General features: G+C 35.6%; 1 protein-coding gene and 1 pseudogene across 1 annotated transcript; both read right to left on the bottom strand.

Moving 5' to 3' along the window:
- Positions 1 to 6,904: 6,904 nt before the first annotated feature.
- Positions 6,905 to 8,763, bottom strand: LOC148624129 (uncharacterized; annotated as a pseudogene).
- Positions 8,764 to 9,359: 596 nt separating this feature from the next.
- On the bottom strand, positions 9,360 to 10,130 carry LOC148624128 (uncharacterized). Its single transcript, XM_088571006.1, has one exon. It carries the CDS (start codon positions 10,128 to 10,130, stop codon positions 9,360 to 9,362), a length of 771 nt encoding a protein of 256 aa, XP_088427132.1.
- Positions 10,131 to 17,295: the final 7,165 nt, after the last annotated feature.

Genomic DNA, 17,295 nt, shown 5'->3' with positions numbered 1-17,295 from the left:
GAGGGGTCTGGGGGGGGGGGGTCGCTAAAGGCCCCAAGTGAGTCTGGCAAGGCAGAGCCCTGAGGGAAACTCCTAAATTTTAACGATTTTGGAGCCAGTTTTTCAGAGCCAACACTACGTTCATGGTATGTATATGTGATAAATTTTGGGATATGGAAAATCAAATTTACTTTTCAATTGGAGAAAATACGGTCAGTACACAAATAAAGACTTAAAAAAAACTAAGTTCTGGCTGAACGTATCCTTTGTGTCAACAACAAATGGAATGAAATTTTAAAAGATTTAATTTTTCACCATAACTTGCCACGGTGTGACATCTATGCTATTAGATCAAGTTAAAGGCTGATTCAAAGTGTTCAAATTACATTTCTGAATGTTCAGAGTCAGTCTAGCAATCCAAAGACAAATCAGACACCACATGTTCAATTAAATAAAAAAAAACAAATCTATTTTTAACAGATACATATTTATTGTATTATTCAATCCTGTCACTTAAACATCAGTGCCCATTTTCTCTCCTTTCGCGAAAAGACATCCAAGACTCGATCTGTATTAATTTCACGTTCCCTGTAGACGTTTAGTAAACCAAGTCCCGACAACCGCCTTGTTGTCATGGTGTCCCACAAGTAAGTTTTAACTCGGCGCATGGTGCTAAACGAGCGCTCGGCCGTTGCTGTTGATACAGGCATGCATGCAAATATGTTAAGAATAACATATACAGCTGGATACAGATCCTTATTGGTTACATTTAGCGTATCTTGTTGGTTGTCCGGAACCTTATCTACTGGTTCAGACCACTTCGTCTTCCAACGAATGAGTTCTGATCTGAATTCATCTTTGGATAATGTGATGTCGTCGGAGTAAGTATCGAATAGCGTATCCACAAGTGCTACATTAAGATTATTAGCTTTAGTCGGCAAAAGATGCTGTGCACAGAATCGATGTTCAGCTGTAATTAATAGCACATTTATTTCTGCAATTAGGTGATCAATAAAGGGAATGTACATATTTAGCCTCCAGTACTCCGACGGATTTTTGGCTGGTGCATTTGGCCTATTCCGTTGTCGACCACGATTTCTGGGCATACTGGCCTCAACTTCCACGGTTCCAGCAAGATCAACAGCTACGTTGCACAGTGCATTCCATACTTCTATGTCATTTCTTTCGTCGTTCATAAGAGGAATTACAACTTAGGATTCATCCAATGCCTCATAACGGTCACAGTCTTTTTTCTGTAGAAGATTTGACAATGGCACCAAAGACGATAATGTGTGCTCCGTTGCAACAAGTGTTACAATAAAACTAAATTGTTTAATAGCTGTTTTGTATGGACCGGCTTTTGCATCATTGTGTTCTGTCGAGAGCTCTTCTAGAGCAGAATGGACGGTCGAATAAGCTGCCTTGAACATATACAAAGCATCCGATTGTGAAGCCCATCGCGTTTCACACAGAGTTTTGTTTTTGACGACCTTCCATATTCGCTCGAGCTGCGTCATCATCTGAAAGCTGTTCCTTAAATATTCCAAGTTTTTTACCTGAATAATCGAACATGGAATGCAATTTCTTGTAGAGTATTCATAAGGTTTCTTACTATGGGCTCCTTACATGCATGTAGAATAGACAAATTAAGGTTATGCGCCTTACAGTGGGTGTACACCGCACCTGGTACCACCTCTCGAGTTCTCGCCTGCACTCTGCGATATTTGCCCGACATGTTGGCAGCACCGTCATATCCATGTCCCCGCATTTTGTCTATAATAACGCATTTCGTGCGAAGGTTATCTAAAAACGAATCTGTGAGTGCTTCACCGGTCGTGGATTTGCATTCAGCAAACCCAATAAATTCCTCTCGGGTGCATTCTTTGACCTCGTTATAAAACCTTAGACAAAGTGCCATCTGTTCAATGGTTGCAACATCGGTTGCTTCGTCTGCGATGAAGGCGAAACAAGTGGCATTATTACAAGCGCTATATATCGCATATATTAATTTCGTTTTGAATTTCGGCCGAAAGATACGTCGTTTTGTTAAATGATTTAGATTTTGAAGCTGAATCGAGATGTTCCCTTAAGAGTTCGTTATCACGGCTTTGGTATTTCAAAAGGACAATGAAGTTACTTTTGTCTTCCTCGCTACCCCGTAATGCAACGTTCTGATTGCCTTAAAGAACAATAGTCTCAATGATAATGCCCAAAATGTTTCTGTTTCTTGTGACTTGCTTGTCGTATTGGCTGGATTTTTGGACTTTCCTTCCATTATGCTAATAAAATTATCAGCAGATTTCAAACAATCATTATGAGAATCTGTAGCATTGTGAGCCCTAGTAAATTTTCCAGCATTACTACAGTCTGTAACTGGTTTTACGCCCAACGTTTTCTCCTTAGTATCCTTCAATCCAAAAACAAAAAACAAAACGGCACGGTGCACAGTAAATGCTGTCCTCAGACTCCGAGTAACGCAACCATTTATATTCTACTGCCTGACAGTTTTCTACAAGGGAACAAAATAGTATGTTTACTGTTCTAGCACAACGTTTACAAGTATGCTACGCGTGTTGTAGCCAGTGTCCCCGGTCGTCGCTTAAAAGTGGAAATGGGTGCAACTCTCGTAAATTTGGATACTAGTAAACGTGTATATGAGACACGAGATGCCACGATCGTTATTCAAATGAACCTAAATTTAAAGTTGAGTTAAAATGCTGAATAGAGTCGTTCAAGCGGAAAATGTAGGCCAAATTGACCTAATTAATAGTGGTCATGCTGTACTAACTGAGATGCATCTACTGACCAAGTATCATTGCCCTACCATGTATAGTAGCTAGCTGAGAAATGGACCTAAACAAAAACACTTAACAAAAATCGGGACGGACGGACAAGGGTAAATTCACTTATGTGATCGGGGCATAAAAAGGATACAATCAACCACATTTAAATTATTGTGGCAAATAACTATAGCTGTAGAAAATTTTAGAAAATCATATAACGGTTTCCGAGGAGTTGCATCCACAAAAAAAATAATTTAAATGTGACAGACGGACAGAAGACCGGACAGAGAGCATAATACTAAGGTCCTCTTTTGACTCGCGTTGCGGTGAGGACAAAAGACAAAAAGCAAAGATGTGACTATTTGCATCATTCAAACAAAACATTAAGACACACGAAAGATGTGGATTCTAGCGACTTAATTTGCATAGAAAGGATAACATAATCCTTCAACAAATATCAAGAAGGAAACTTTTAAGGAAAGGTTACAACAGTTACATTATCTCATCTATTTTAGGATGGGTACCGACATGTACAGATATGTGGCTGTATTAAAAATCTCCACTCCCACAACTCTTTCTCGGTACACACATACTGAAGAACCTTGGTGAACGTGCTCCACCCCACCCGTGCAGTCCACAAATTTGACACACATGATCTTTATAGTCCCATAGTTTCAACAAAGTTGATGTATAATACATATATTCGGATCAGCAAACAGGAAGTAGTTAAGACTTAAAGTGACAGACCGGGAATAGGGAAGCACGGTACAACTGACCATAACAATGCTTCAGACTAAATATCAAATCATTCCTTCATACACAAAGCGAGAAATCTTTGACGAAACTTTTGTAGTAAATTGCCCATAAAATATCAGTCAGGCAATCGGTAAACAGGACTTAGATGTGTGACGGACCACGGCAATGATTCAGACCAAATATCAAATCATTCCTTCATACACAAGCTCAGAGGAATCTTCGACAGAAATCATTAGCGGACGTACGTAGGGACGGACGTACCACGGACGGAAAGACAAGGGTAACACTTAATGCCCCGTCGCCTAAAGACGGGGCATACAAACGTTATACATTGTATCCTCCGCCACTGGTGGTTTCCTTATTGGTGATCTCCTATACTGTACAGAATTTAAGACGGGCAACCGAACGAACATTTTTGGAAAGCTATTTTTTTCAGTTGTTTCTGGACCGGTTTAATCCCATTTTAATGAAAAAATTCATCAAAAAGATCATTTGTTTATTTTGGCAAAATTAAAACTAGATGATATCTATTTACTATCGAGTAAACATCAATGATCTAAACAGTACTCTACTGAAGCGTTAGCCGTATTGGTGTCACACATTTTTTTTTGTATTATAACGCAAAGTTGCTTAATAAAGCAGAATTAGTTGCGTTAACTTATAACTAGTTATATATATAACTAGTAATGTACATGTATAGTTAATGCAATAAAGCAATGATATGCTAGATTATAGAATTTTTATGTACTGTTATTAATGGATGGAGGCCCAGCTATTGCATTTTCTAGTCTATATTAAATAATCACATAAAACTTAGTAAAATGAAGCTGTGAGCCGAAAATTATTTTGTTGGTAGAAAAATTTTAAAAAAGACGTTTGAAACCTTCATCACATTTGGTCAAAGGAAATTGCATATCATAAAAATGAAATAGGAAGAAAAAAAAATAACAGGATTTTGTGTTCTGTTTTTATTGATCAATAAACAAAATCAGAGTACAAAATGCAGAAAAGAAGAACATTAAAATAAACATGGTAAAAAGAGAAATGCTGAAAACTTCGGAAACACGCAAAAACTACTAGAACTCCTTATTAATTCGTTAATGTGGTCAGATGCTCCTAGAGAAAGCAGGGTCCTATATCGCGAATTATAACGCAAACATCAGTCACCTAATACCTTTCCGAAGTATTCAACCAAATATTTTCGGCAAAATAATTAATTCTTTGTGTTCTACATTTGAGTGAAAAATAACAAACAAAAACGTTCATTTAAGTTCCAAAATAAACATGGAAGCTTCAAATATATATATCTGCATCTTCTGAATAAATTTATGCAGCTCAAGTTGATCCAGTGAATCCAGACGGACGGGACGGACTACTATAGAAACTGAATAAGGATCCCACTGATAGGAGCCAAGGAAGGGCTTTTATTGACGAAAGTCACATTATTTATAACAGTTCCTTTACTTAAGATGAAATTTCGGAATATTATGAATATCATACGTTACCTAGCTGGAAAATTGTATCTGTCAACGTTTTCCCATTTCACAGTTAACACAATGTATTTGTCGTCATCGCTCGTTGAAGTCACTGAACGAGATTCAGGCTTTAATATATCTGGATAAGGTGGCGAAAAACTTTCTGAATATTCAGTTATTGATTTTGATGAAGAAGCCATTTAGAACTTCGAGTTCGAGCAAAACAAACTTTCAGAGAGTAAAACGTAAACGTATGTAGACGGAAAAGTACAAAGTTTCCGGAATTGATGGTTTTGATATCGCGAATTACTTTATGGTGTATGTTGGAGTATCATTATGTATTGAAAAGGATTTGTCATTGCATAAAACCTTTATTTCATCTTTAAAATGTGTGTTTTTATTTTTGTTACTTTTTCCGAAAGTACGCAACTGCGTATTTGCGTATAGGCAGCTACGCCCCTGTATAGCGTAGTAGCTTTCTAATGACTCCAAGGTTTAAATATTTCAACTTTTCCAAGTCTAATCACATGTAGTTGAAAAGTTGCCCCCTCCCCACCCATGTAAAAAATACTTCAACATGAACCCAAATGTTAATTTAGCATTCAATCGACGTAAAAAAAGACATTGGGTACTTGTGTTTCGATTATTGGTGTACAGAACATATCTGCTAATTACAGGTGCGTATTTTATTCAGTTTCAATGTGACAATAACGAGTGTTTCTTAAAAAGGGGATTTGTTTTTTCGGAATTTCATATTTTCTTTCATTTCATCGTCTGAATATAGCTGAAATATTGCTGCTCGGACGTTAAACCCCAACAAACAAACAAAACAAACTTTCATTTCATATGTAATGTACAATTTTTTCAAATACCCTACTTCAATTTTTTTTCATTTTAGCATTATAGCTTACTAATGAGCCAAGGCAATGCATAATTTAAAGTATTCCATGTCATTTAGGCGAAAGATTGATAATATTTTCACATTATTTGAAAATAACTTTTTCGTGGTTTAATCATGTAGAAATTTAAATTATCTATCGAATGATACCAACTCTGAGACGTTTTAGTTGATCTGTTACTTGTAGAGTCATATTAATGCGACTTTTTATGAAAAAATCCGATTTTTTTTGGTCATTTTTTTGACAAAATCTGACTACAAAAATCGCCAAAAGTCACCAAAAGAACCCCAGAAGTATTAATTGTGATTATACTAAACAGAAAATACCAAAATAAGCCATTATTTACTGAAGCATAGATACTCCAGGGGTTTTTACATCGAAAAATATATCAATTTAAGCGGTTTTCCGGTGGGATGGGGGTACATTATTTTCATTTTTCTACCAAATCTTACGTGTTACCGCAACTTTCTTGGTACCATTGTCTAGCTGAGACATTAGGCTACATTTTATGTCGTTAAAATCAGAATTAGATGTAACCTTAAGTTATTAACGTGCCATCTATGATATGAAAAGGGAAGGGAGTTCTCCTGATAACTACAGGACACCTACATGTACAATGTATGACTTGTGACTTAGACTGAAGTATCATCCTAGTTAGTTTAATGCATTTGTTCCGGTGAATTGTGTAGCCCTGTCCTACATCCACATTCCTCGACCTAATTACCTCGACCCTCTATATGACGACTCGTAATGAACTAAATGAATAGCTGCAAAAATACTTGCAGGCCCTCTGCGAATAGCTTGACTGCATTGTTTCCCCCTACCTCAGTTAGGCCATGACTTTAAGAATATCACCGCCTTATAGTATTTTAGTTGTTGTGTTGTTCATATGAATAGTCTGATCTGTATTATCGGCCTATGCCTTTTGAAGTGAAAAGGTGATCTGTAGGAAATCTGTTATCATATACATGTATTCATTACCTCGTGTCAAAATAAATAAAACCCAACTAAATTTAAAGGTTAATAAGTCTATTACTAGTTCAAAACAAAACATATATACAAAGTTTAACAATATCGTTACACAAAAATAATAATCTTTTTGTAATCTTACCATTACAAAACATTAATTTTTATACTCAAGTTTGGCTTTGGGGCAGACTCAGTATTGAAAGTCTTACTAACAATGCTTAACTCGGTGTAACAGCTGAACATGCTACAAGATCCGATGAATAGATGTATCGGTGCAGCATAGGTTACAAGAGCCGGAAAAACATTGTTAGTAATGTAGCTTGAAATGATGCTCTAACTGATTGATTACTTGTCAACTTGGTGTAGTTAGCGACAAGAGCCGGAAACGTGGCCAAATGCTACTCGGTGTAACTGGAACTACAAGAGCCGGAAGACAAGCAGGTGTGTCGTACAAGACCATAGTAGAAAGAGCATAACCTCCAGATAATGCCTAAATTACATGTAGTATGAACCCTAAAGCATGTAATTTTACACTAAAATTAAATGAAGCATGAACAATTTTGGGGATTAATTAATTAGGTAATCCCTTACTCTAAAAATTAATTAAAACGGCCAAAAATCAGATCGTATACATTGTTGTAATTATGCAATCTGAGTGCCCCAAAATTAAATATAAGGGTGATCCAGATAAAACTAACTATAGGTACAACTTAAATAGTACTAACTTAAAATTAACCCAGTGAATACTTAATTCATACTTAAAAAATGAAGATGTTGTTACACACTTGTGCATATATGATGCAGTAAATAAACTCAATCATGAGGATTATAAGTAGCTAAAGCTTTTTGTGCATTTTTGATCACCGAGTCTTAAGTTTTGATATATCTACAATAAGTATCTGAGGACCATCGACCCAAAAGCTTAATTAGATGGTCCTCAACACAGACCCTGCCTGCAGTTGATGCGGCCCCAATGCGGAAAGAATGACCATTATAACATGTAGAATCATAGCCTATAATGTCCATGGTATGTTTAAACATATTTAAAAAGTAAGATCTTGAAATAGCATTTCCATATATATTTACAAACAATGGAGTGTCTAGAGATGGATTATTTTGTAGCCTTTTCTTCATATACATACAACATATTTTATGAGGACATATATCCTTGCCTGTCTCGAACAATTTTATTGTCACACCTTGTCTAAAAGGATCTGTTTTGGAAATTTTGAGTTTAAGATGTACACAATTAGTCATAATTATCAAATCTGAAACACATAAATGAAATGCTGGATCAAAATTCTCAGCACTATCTACTGTAAACTCGCCACATCTTAAAAACCCAAAAATATGCTATTGTACACATGGCTTCAAGTAATAAATTTTCATAGCTATTTCCTTGACGCAGCCATAGACAAATTTTTCTAAAATATGAAAAGTGATAGGATATCTAGGCTTAGAAGTAATTGATTGAGTCCGTTTGACACCATTGATAATTGTCTTAAGGCGTCTGAGTTCAAGAACATTAGGATAACCAATATTTAACTCTAAACACTTAAACCCAATGCCACATAAATAAGACTTTATAGTGCTATAACTTATCAGTAGTTTACTAGTACAATAAGCTACGAAAAGTAGTAAGGTTTCTTCATCAACTTTTATATTAGAATACTCTGGTACTATAAAAGCTACAATCCCCGTTAATAGCAAAACATTCACATAAGTCTTAAAGCCAGCTTGATACACTTGTCTAGTTTCACTTGAGATAGATTTATACCACAATTGATCCACTACATTGTAGAGTTCCAAAGCACATGTTGAGGTGGAGGCACTGTGCATGATAGGCTCTGAGCCTCTGGCGCAAGTAGGGGAATCTGTACATCTGCAAACGAGACAAAGCATCTGCTATTGAATTGTATTTACCTGGCACATGTTTAGACATGAAAGTAAAGTTGAGCGGCAACTAAAGTGAGTCGTCTCATTAAGGGCATAATATGTTGTGATTTTGATCTGCCTTTCTTTAGGATAGCTACTGTAGCCTCATTATCACACATAAACACTATTTTTTGTGTTTGCCACAAATGCCCCCACAAGATGACAGCCACTACTATGGGGTACAGTTCCTTGAAAGCTATTGAGAAAGTACTGTCCTCCGCTAATACATCTAGAAACATTGATGGCCATGCTTCAGAAAACCACAACTCTTTGTAATATCCTCAAAAACCTATAGTTCCTGAAGCATCTGTATATAGACACAATTCATCAGATGAAATACTTTCCACATTGTAAAACATGCTGACACAATTACATAAAAAAATAACGCCACATTCTAATGTCTTCTCGGCACTCTTTATTTATCTTAACATAATGATGTAAACCTCGAACAGTAGTTGACAATTTAATTAAATGTGACACAAAAGCTCTTCCAGGAATACAACACGGGACGCAAAATTAAGATGACCAAGCAGTTGTAAGAGTTCCCGTTTTGTGCAGGATTTCTAGGACGAAATTTCTGTTAAAAAGGCAGTAATACGTAGTAGTTTCTCACGTGGTAGCCTAGCCTGCATTAAACTAGAATCCAAGATAATGCCTAAATATTCCATAACAGTATCTGGGCCAGTTGTCTTATGCTTAGCCATAGGAACATTAAGTCTACCAAATATTGTATACAAAAGGTCCATGTTTCTTTGACTACATTTATTAGGATGCTCAAAAGTAATAAAATCATCAAGAAGATGTAAAATAAACTGAATATCATAGTTGTTCTCAGCTATCCAACAATTTTCTTGTGAAAGCATGTCAAAAACTTTTGGTGATGAGCGACAGCCAAAGGCAAGTTTAGTATAGTAATAATAACTATCTCTCCATTTAAGACAAAACATATGCCACTGAGAAGGAACAATCGGCATAAGTTTAAACGCATCAGAAATATCCGTTTTACACATTGATGTATTCCTACTTAAGTTTTGTATTATTTTAATAGCATCATCTATACGAACATAAGACAAAGAGCATTGTTCCTTATCAATCATGTCATTTACACTCTGATGTGTGTCATCCTCATGAGGAGAAGATAAGTCTACTATAAGTCTATGTTTCCCTGAATATTTCCCTTTAGCCACACCAATAGGACTTACTCTGTATTTTGCAAAAGGCAAAGTAACAAATGGACCTTGTAAAAAACCTTTGTTTACTTCACTTTCAATGAGTTTATCTACTATTTCTGGTTGTGTAATTGCTGAACGTTTTACACTCTTTACTAGGTACATCTACATCCGATATTAAGGTGTCAAAGCCATAAACAAGGCCATTACATAAGTAGTTAACAAAGTCCCTATCTGGATGGTTTAGCAGTTCCTGTTGCAAAACACTAACATGAACAGGGGTATCAACTTTGGTATGTGAAGTACATGTAGCTAGTCACTTGCTGGTGGTGGCAAATTCTGTATGGTTTTGTTTTTGTGATTTTCTCAAGGTACAAGAAGAAGAACCGTGATTGTAAGAGGAGCACACAGAACATAAATGTGAATCTGAACACTGTTGCCTGTTACATTTATTGTCATTGAAATTGTTACAAATTTCTTGATCGTTAAACATTATCCTTTTCCGGCCATAACGGTCACTATCCTTCACACTCACATTTGCCTTTAATTTAGGAGGGAAATTAGTTGGATTTTGTGTCCCTAGCTGAGGACAGAAAGATGTAAGATGCATAGTAGATGAACAATAAGAGCATGTGTTAACCCTTGCATTGCCTGTGACCATACTCAATAGTGATGTGTCCTTGATGGACCAATCTACCTTGATGTTAAAATCTTTCAAAGCTGCCGCTGCGCGGGCGGAAAACTGACAATGGTAATCATAAAATTTTGGACCATACACATTGAAAATATCAATTATGTTGGCTTCATACCTGTCTAATTCTATGCGCCTTTGTTGAAATTTGATGCACAATACCCTTTTAAATTTGCCAAAGGCGGTGATAAACTCACTAATTGTAAGCACTTTATGTAATCTTGTATTCTCATGACCTGACATATTGAGTGTGATTGACCCCTGTTCCTGTACATAAGTTTTATCATGTTCAATACGGGGGATTAACAAACTTGCAAGATTAATGTCTTTGCCTTCCCAAATACGCTTTTTAAGGATTTCAGGCACCACATCTAAGTGGGGAATACATTCAGATGGGACTCCAAATTCAGAGTTTGGAAAGCGATACCCACCATATGTGAAAGGCTGCTGACTGTTTGTCGTTTCAGTGGAATTTCCATTCCTAAAAGCTGCCAACGCCGTGGACAAATTGTTCTGATCTCCACTGATTTGAGAGTTCTTATCATTATGAATTAATTTCATCACTGTCTGCTGAAGACCTAGCATAGTTTGTTGCATCGTCTGCATAGAGTTTAACATACCAGTCACAATATTGTTGTTCATGGGCGCATTCAGATCCCTACGCGAGCTTCTTTGGACCGCATAACTGCTATTATCCAACGCTTAAGTTGATAAATTTACCGAACTGTCAGAAGGAATATCAGTAGTATCAACCTCACTCGCTTCCTTTTCGGCGAATTGTCATCATTAATTTCTGTACACACTTGAACGTTTGTACTAATTATACTATTTGTTGAAATGTTTCTACGGGCTATATTTTCCTCGTAAATCTTTTTCAGATTAGCTTTGCCGATCGAGAGTGGTACGAAAACATAAATTTTTTCTAGTTCTTGTTGTAATTTAGCTGTTGTCCAATTGTTTGGATTCGAGGTATCCCAAGGGGAAGATCTTTGCTTGTTCAGTCTAGATCGAGGTGCGCGTTTGTCCGCCATTGTGATAACTCTAAAACGGATATCTTAATCTGTACATACAATCCATCATCAGTGTTATAATTACAAACGTCAACAACTGATTTGTTACATACACAAAGGTTGAAATATCGTTAGTTATGTATCGAATCGAAACGTTTGGAAAAATTTGTTGTGAACTGAGTAACTTGCAGCCATACCCAACTATCAATGACGTAATGCTAAAATAACAACCAATCAAATTCTAAGCATATGCTTACTATAAATAACCTCGTAGAGACAGTTAGCTCTTAATTAATAACATAAACCTGCCTTATCTATATAAGCCTTAAATGATGCCCTATATGTATTTATTTCCTTCACACATGCTGTCCTCGGAAGCCTTAGACGCTCGAACAATTGAGTTACGAAAATCTTGGCTTTTTGACCCATTTGGGTAAGAAAAGGGTGCATCATAATACTCGTCAGGCTCATCTTATATCCGAACCTTGAGTAAGAACTCAGTTCTTCGCCGATTATTTTTCACCTTCTACTAATTTTCCTTCTGATATCCGTAACATCGAGTCTCCTTATGTTTTTTTTTTTAAACTTGTTATTAAGAACATGAAAAAACGTCCGACATATTTTTACGCCGGTGGCCGCAAAGGAGAGGTTCTACATGCTCGCCTACGTATGAATTGCTCCTCGCTCCATGAACACCTATTCGTTCGCAACCTGGTCGATTCACCTAATTGTGGAAATATTGAATCCACTTCCCATTATTTACTCAGATGCAATCGTTATACCCAGCTTAGACTCGACACGTTTTCGTCTCTTCCCTTCCAGATTACTTTCGACGAACGCACTCTACTATTCGGCTCTGCTGATCTTTCAGATGACCAAAACAAACTTTTATTCGTACAAGTCCACAAGTATATCAATGACAGCAAACGGTTCACTTGATATGCACTTCAACTTCATAGATTGTTTAAACAAATATTTAATATTATTTACGTGATTAATATTGAATTTAATTTCTTTATTAAAGTTTTGTTTTGTCTCCATAATTTTTTTTTCTTTTTCTACATTTTTTGTTCATTTCATACTGTTAAATTCTATCCTCTGTATTCCATACTACCTCAACACTATCTATTAGCTTCTAGCAATTCATCGTTTTAGTAAATTCGTACACAGAGCATCAAACTATGTTATAAAATATTATAATTGTCATACTTTATAAGAAGATGGATTAATATAAGCATTGCTTGTTTCCTGATCCAGTGTGTATTATTGTACTGTGTAAAAATTCAAACATAAATGTATTTGACTGAATAAATATGTTTAAACTAAGACCATCTACCGATGTCTCTTCTAACAGTTCTGCAGACATCAGGTCTTTAGAACATCCACCTATATTGTGAAAGCGTTTAATACTTTCCAGGATTTGGCACCATACAGGAGAAATATAAAAGTACATTATTCTTGAAATCCTGACTTTGGTATTGTTTTGCTGTTTTTTGTTACCTCTAGATGTTAGGAAGGGTATTATTCACTTCTGTGACTTTTGACATCGTGCTTGCACATCAACAAGGACATGATGAATGTCTACCCCAGTCTCCATCAGTTATGATCTTACTTTTCAGGAAAATACGGTTTCCATTTCTTTGGAGGGTAATTGGATCATCAGCTCTCTAGTTACCTTTAGCAACAATGACCTTGAGTACTTTTACCTCAGAAGAAAGTAGTTGATCAGTTGTTCCTCGCCGTAACGCCAGGACTTAGTAGTGCTAGGAGTCTGCGTCTGATCAGTACATTTTTTGAATTGTTTTCATGTCTACATTTCTAAATGCATCTCGATAAATAAATACTTAGAATTGCTTTCACGAATCTCCCGGACAAATTTGAAATAAAGAATCTCCCTTTGAAATCGAAATTTCTTCAAAGTTTGTTTTGTACGCCTTTTCATCCCAACATTTCTTAATGGGTTTTAAAAGTTTATAACCCAAGATCGCTAACATAACTTTCTCGGGCAAGTTAAAAAAAACCTATTGCAAGACACCCTTGAAAATTTCACCAAAATTCTCAATAGATTTTGACAGAATAATATACGATATGTTGCTTCCATGAACCCTTCTAATGAGTTAAAAACAAACCGCTAATATTCTTTTAATGACGTGTATCACTAAAAAAAAACTGGATTGGGTCGGACATGATACATAGTTCATTTATTATGTTTCAATTGCAGTTTTATGAGTATATCTACCCATTTTGGTTGAGAGAAACTGACCCAACTGTCCATCGGTCGTACATCGGTTAGTGAATTCAACCCTTCTGAAACTAATGAGCAGGATTTGATTGAACTTCTTGGTATAAAGGACATGATATGTAATTGTGAATATTACCCCCTCTGAAACTACTGAACAGAGTAAGATGTAACTTGTAGGTAGTTAGACACCATATATAATTGTGAATATTACCGGGAAATTTGATCCCCTGTTATTTTGGGAGTAATTTTTAACTTATTTCAAAGATATACTGCAGAATCTGAACGTGGTTTCACTCAGTCACGAGTAGTGACACTATATTTGTTAGAAAGTTAAGTCTTCTGAATTTTGTGGGAGATGTGTCATTTTGGAACTTAAAAATACCCAAAAAATACTATGGAAGGTTTTGTTCATGAAATTCCTGTGATACTACTAAACATGATTTTCCTTGCTGACCCATTCCTTCGCTCCCATTAGGCTGACTAAATAGCTGATATAATAAAAAGGAACTTCGTTTAGCCGGATCCTATGATTTCAAATTTGGCTGTATAGATGACGTATTCCTCTTTCGTCTACTCCAGACTGGACTTTTTACAAGCAACTCGGCGGGTGTTTCTAGAAAAGCAGAAGACGCTTACCCTACCGGTGCACCTGGTCCATGCTCCCAGTTGTCAGTGGAGTTCGAGTTGCTCATTTGCTTTTGTTACTTTGTATATATGATTTTAGTTACTTTATGTTCTTTGTTGTGTATGTCTGTTTTCAATGTCTGGTCTTTGTCCCTGGATTACATTCTTTTGATTACCGCTATAACCTTGGTTCCATTGATTACTCTTTTAACTTTCCCATTTTTTGGCAACATCCCTTCAGCACCTGCGTTTGGAGTTTTCATACGTTATACCAGAGCTTGCCGAAACTACGTGAACTTACTCTACCATGATAAGACTTCAGGAACAGGGTTATGTTTCTACAATATTGAAGTCATCCCTACTGTGATTTTACGGTTGTATGCACCATGACAACCGATTTGTTCACCGTGTCATAGTTTTCCTTTTCTCTGTCGTCTACCCCGGACGTGAAGTTTTATGAGAAACTCTGCGGGGGTTTCTAGAAAAAACAGACGACCCTACAAGTGCACCTGCTTAATGTCATATTTTACTAACACAGCTTACTTGTACTTGGAAGTTTTAGTAATCAAAATGGTTGTGTTGTATATTCATAATTCCAAAGAATTGCTGAATATCAGTGAAAATGGTATTAAAAAGGTAATTCCTCTTAATCTGACCTTATTTCTACATAAGTATAAAGGTTGATTTATCGATATATAACGATAAGAGATTTTTTTTGTGGGAGTTCATATTGCTAGTACTCTACTTTTTTGAGTGACGTCTTGTTTTCCTTAATCTTCAATTTTTATGTGTAATATATTTTATTGGGTTCGCTGGGTATATATATCGTCTTAGTTACATATGTTCATGGTATTGAATTTTGACGTATTTGAATCGTCCTTTTGCTGAAACTTCGGTATTTTTTGGCGATTTATGAGATATATTCAGTTAGATTTCACGTCTTCCACAAAACTTTACATACACCTGATTTTACTCGCTCACAATTTGACTGGTGTCGTTGGTGGAATAGAATATGCTATATCTAATTTGTGTATATAGATCGGCTCTGTTTTTTTTTCACATTTTAGTCTTGTCCTTGGATTTTTCTGTATTTATTGTTGATATGAGCCCCATATTTTATCTCCTGCAGTTAAAATTGTAATCAAGTTGAAACTATTTGCGTAAAAAATTGAAAATTACTTGAGTTACATTACAAGGAAAGTTGACGGTAGCATTTTTAAAACTGATTAAAAATATTTTTTATGTCGGTGGCGATGTCGATTGGAATTATGCAAGAGTAATCAATGGGACCATGGTTATAGCGGTCGTATAATAAGGACATAACGAAAAAAGAAATAATGCCTGAGATTATGTAATCATTGAAAATGAACGGTTAAGATGACGGGTATGATGGAGGAGCGGGAACGTTTGTTTTAATTAAAGTCCATTGCACAGGACTGAGTCTCACAATTTCGGGCTAATCTATTTCTCTTGAAAATAACTGAGACCAAATAAGTTCTTTTAAAAAGTGAGAATAAGAAATATTTTATTGCCAACTTTATAAAAATCCTTCATTGTTAACATAAATATATATTAACTGACCCACAACTATGTTATTGAACAATTAATACGACTGTCGCTACAGAGTAGTGCGAAAAATTCATTTTAACTGTTGACAGCTGTTACTTATTAACCGGATTTTTCGAAGAAAAAAAATCTGTTATTAGTTTGGGGATATACGGCGGACAGTCGAGCGGGCGGCTTCCAAACTTTGTTCGTTCAATAACTTGAAAAGTATTCAGTCGATTGCTTTCAAAATTTTATATGATGTTTGTGATGACAAAATAAAGGTCAAGTTTGATTTTTCCAAACTTTGTCCAAACAATTTACTAACAGATTAGAAAGAAATCGGTCTCTATGATTTGAAGATTTTACAATATTTCAAATAGTTTATCTAAGACTGCTTCTGCATCACAAATCACCATTCTAGGCATGTTACACAAATGTAATCATTTCAATAGAAATAATAGTTCTATCTTAGAGCGTCATGATAAGTGTATCTTTGTTTCTGATTTATTAAATAAATATCAAAAAAGAAGTTGTTATGCTGACATAAGTAATTGATTTTTTTCCTCGTGTCAGAAAAAGGAAAAATTGTAACTAGAATTTTCATTCGAAATATTAAAGGTATGGCGAGAAGTAACAGAGAGAAAGAGAGAGAGAGAGAGCATATGTACGGAAACCTGTTGGTATAATAGGTAGATCTACCTATTTTACCAGCGGGCTTCCATACATATTCAATATTATGTTGCCTTTTGTATTTTCTGAAAAAAAAGTTAATTGAAATGAATGACGCATTCCTGTATAACCTTTGCAAATTGAATAGGACCGATAGTTCATTCTGAAATTTGTGATGTTTTTACATCCCCACAAGTGATGATGTTCATTTTGTATCAATTGATTCAGTGGTAATTTGGGTATATGTTGCCATTTTACTTTAGTATATTCGCATTACATCAGTCATGCGTGCCAGTAGACATAATCATTTGTATTTACAAAAGCATATTAGCATCAGAATTTTCTGTCGGAAGATAATGTTTTTAAAAATGTCACATTTATATAATTTGAAACAATAATGATTTTTAAAATATTTTATTCAGTTTTAGAAACTCTTTTTATTGATATGGAAAAAACATCCTATCAGTTGATATAGTCCAAAAGAAAAAGGTCAAATAGCGGAAACCATATTCCTTTCAACGCAGTGACACCTGTATTGTGAGACAT

This window comes from Perna viridis, chromosome 2 (genome assembly GCF_037379345.1).
Source record: "Perna viridis isolate PV_CMFRI_1.1 ecotype Kerala chromosome 2, ASM3737934v1, whole genome shotgun sequence".
NCBI classification, from domain to species: Eukaryota; Metazoa; Mollusca; class Bivalvia; order Mytilida; family Mytilidae; genus Perna; species Perna viridis.
Note: the sequence above shows the minus strand (reverse complement) of the source record. Positions and strands in the feature narration are given on the sequence as shown.

Excerpts from the sequence above, each read along its gene's own strand:
- LOC148624128 (XM_088571006.1), bottom strand. The coding sequence starts at position 10,130 with ATGTACCTAGTAAAGAGTGTAAAACGTTCAGCAATTACACAACCAGAA.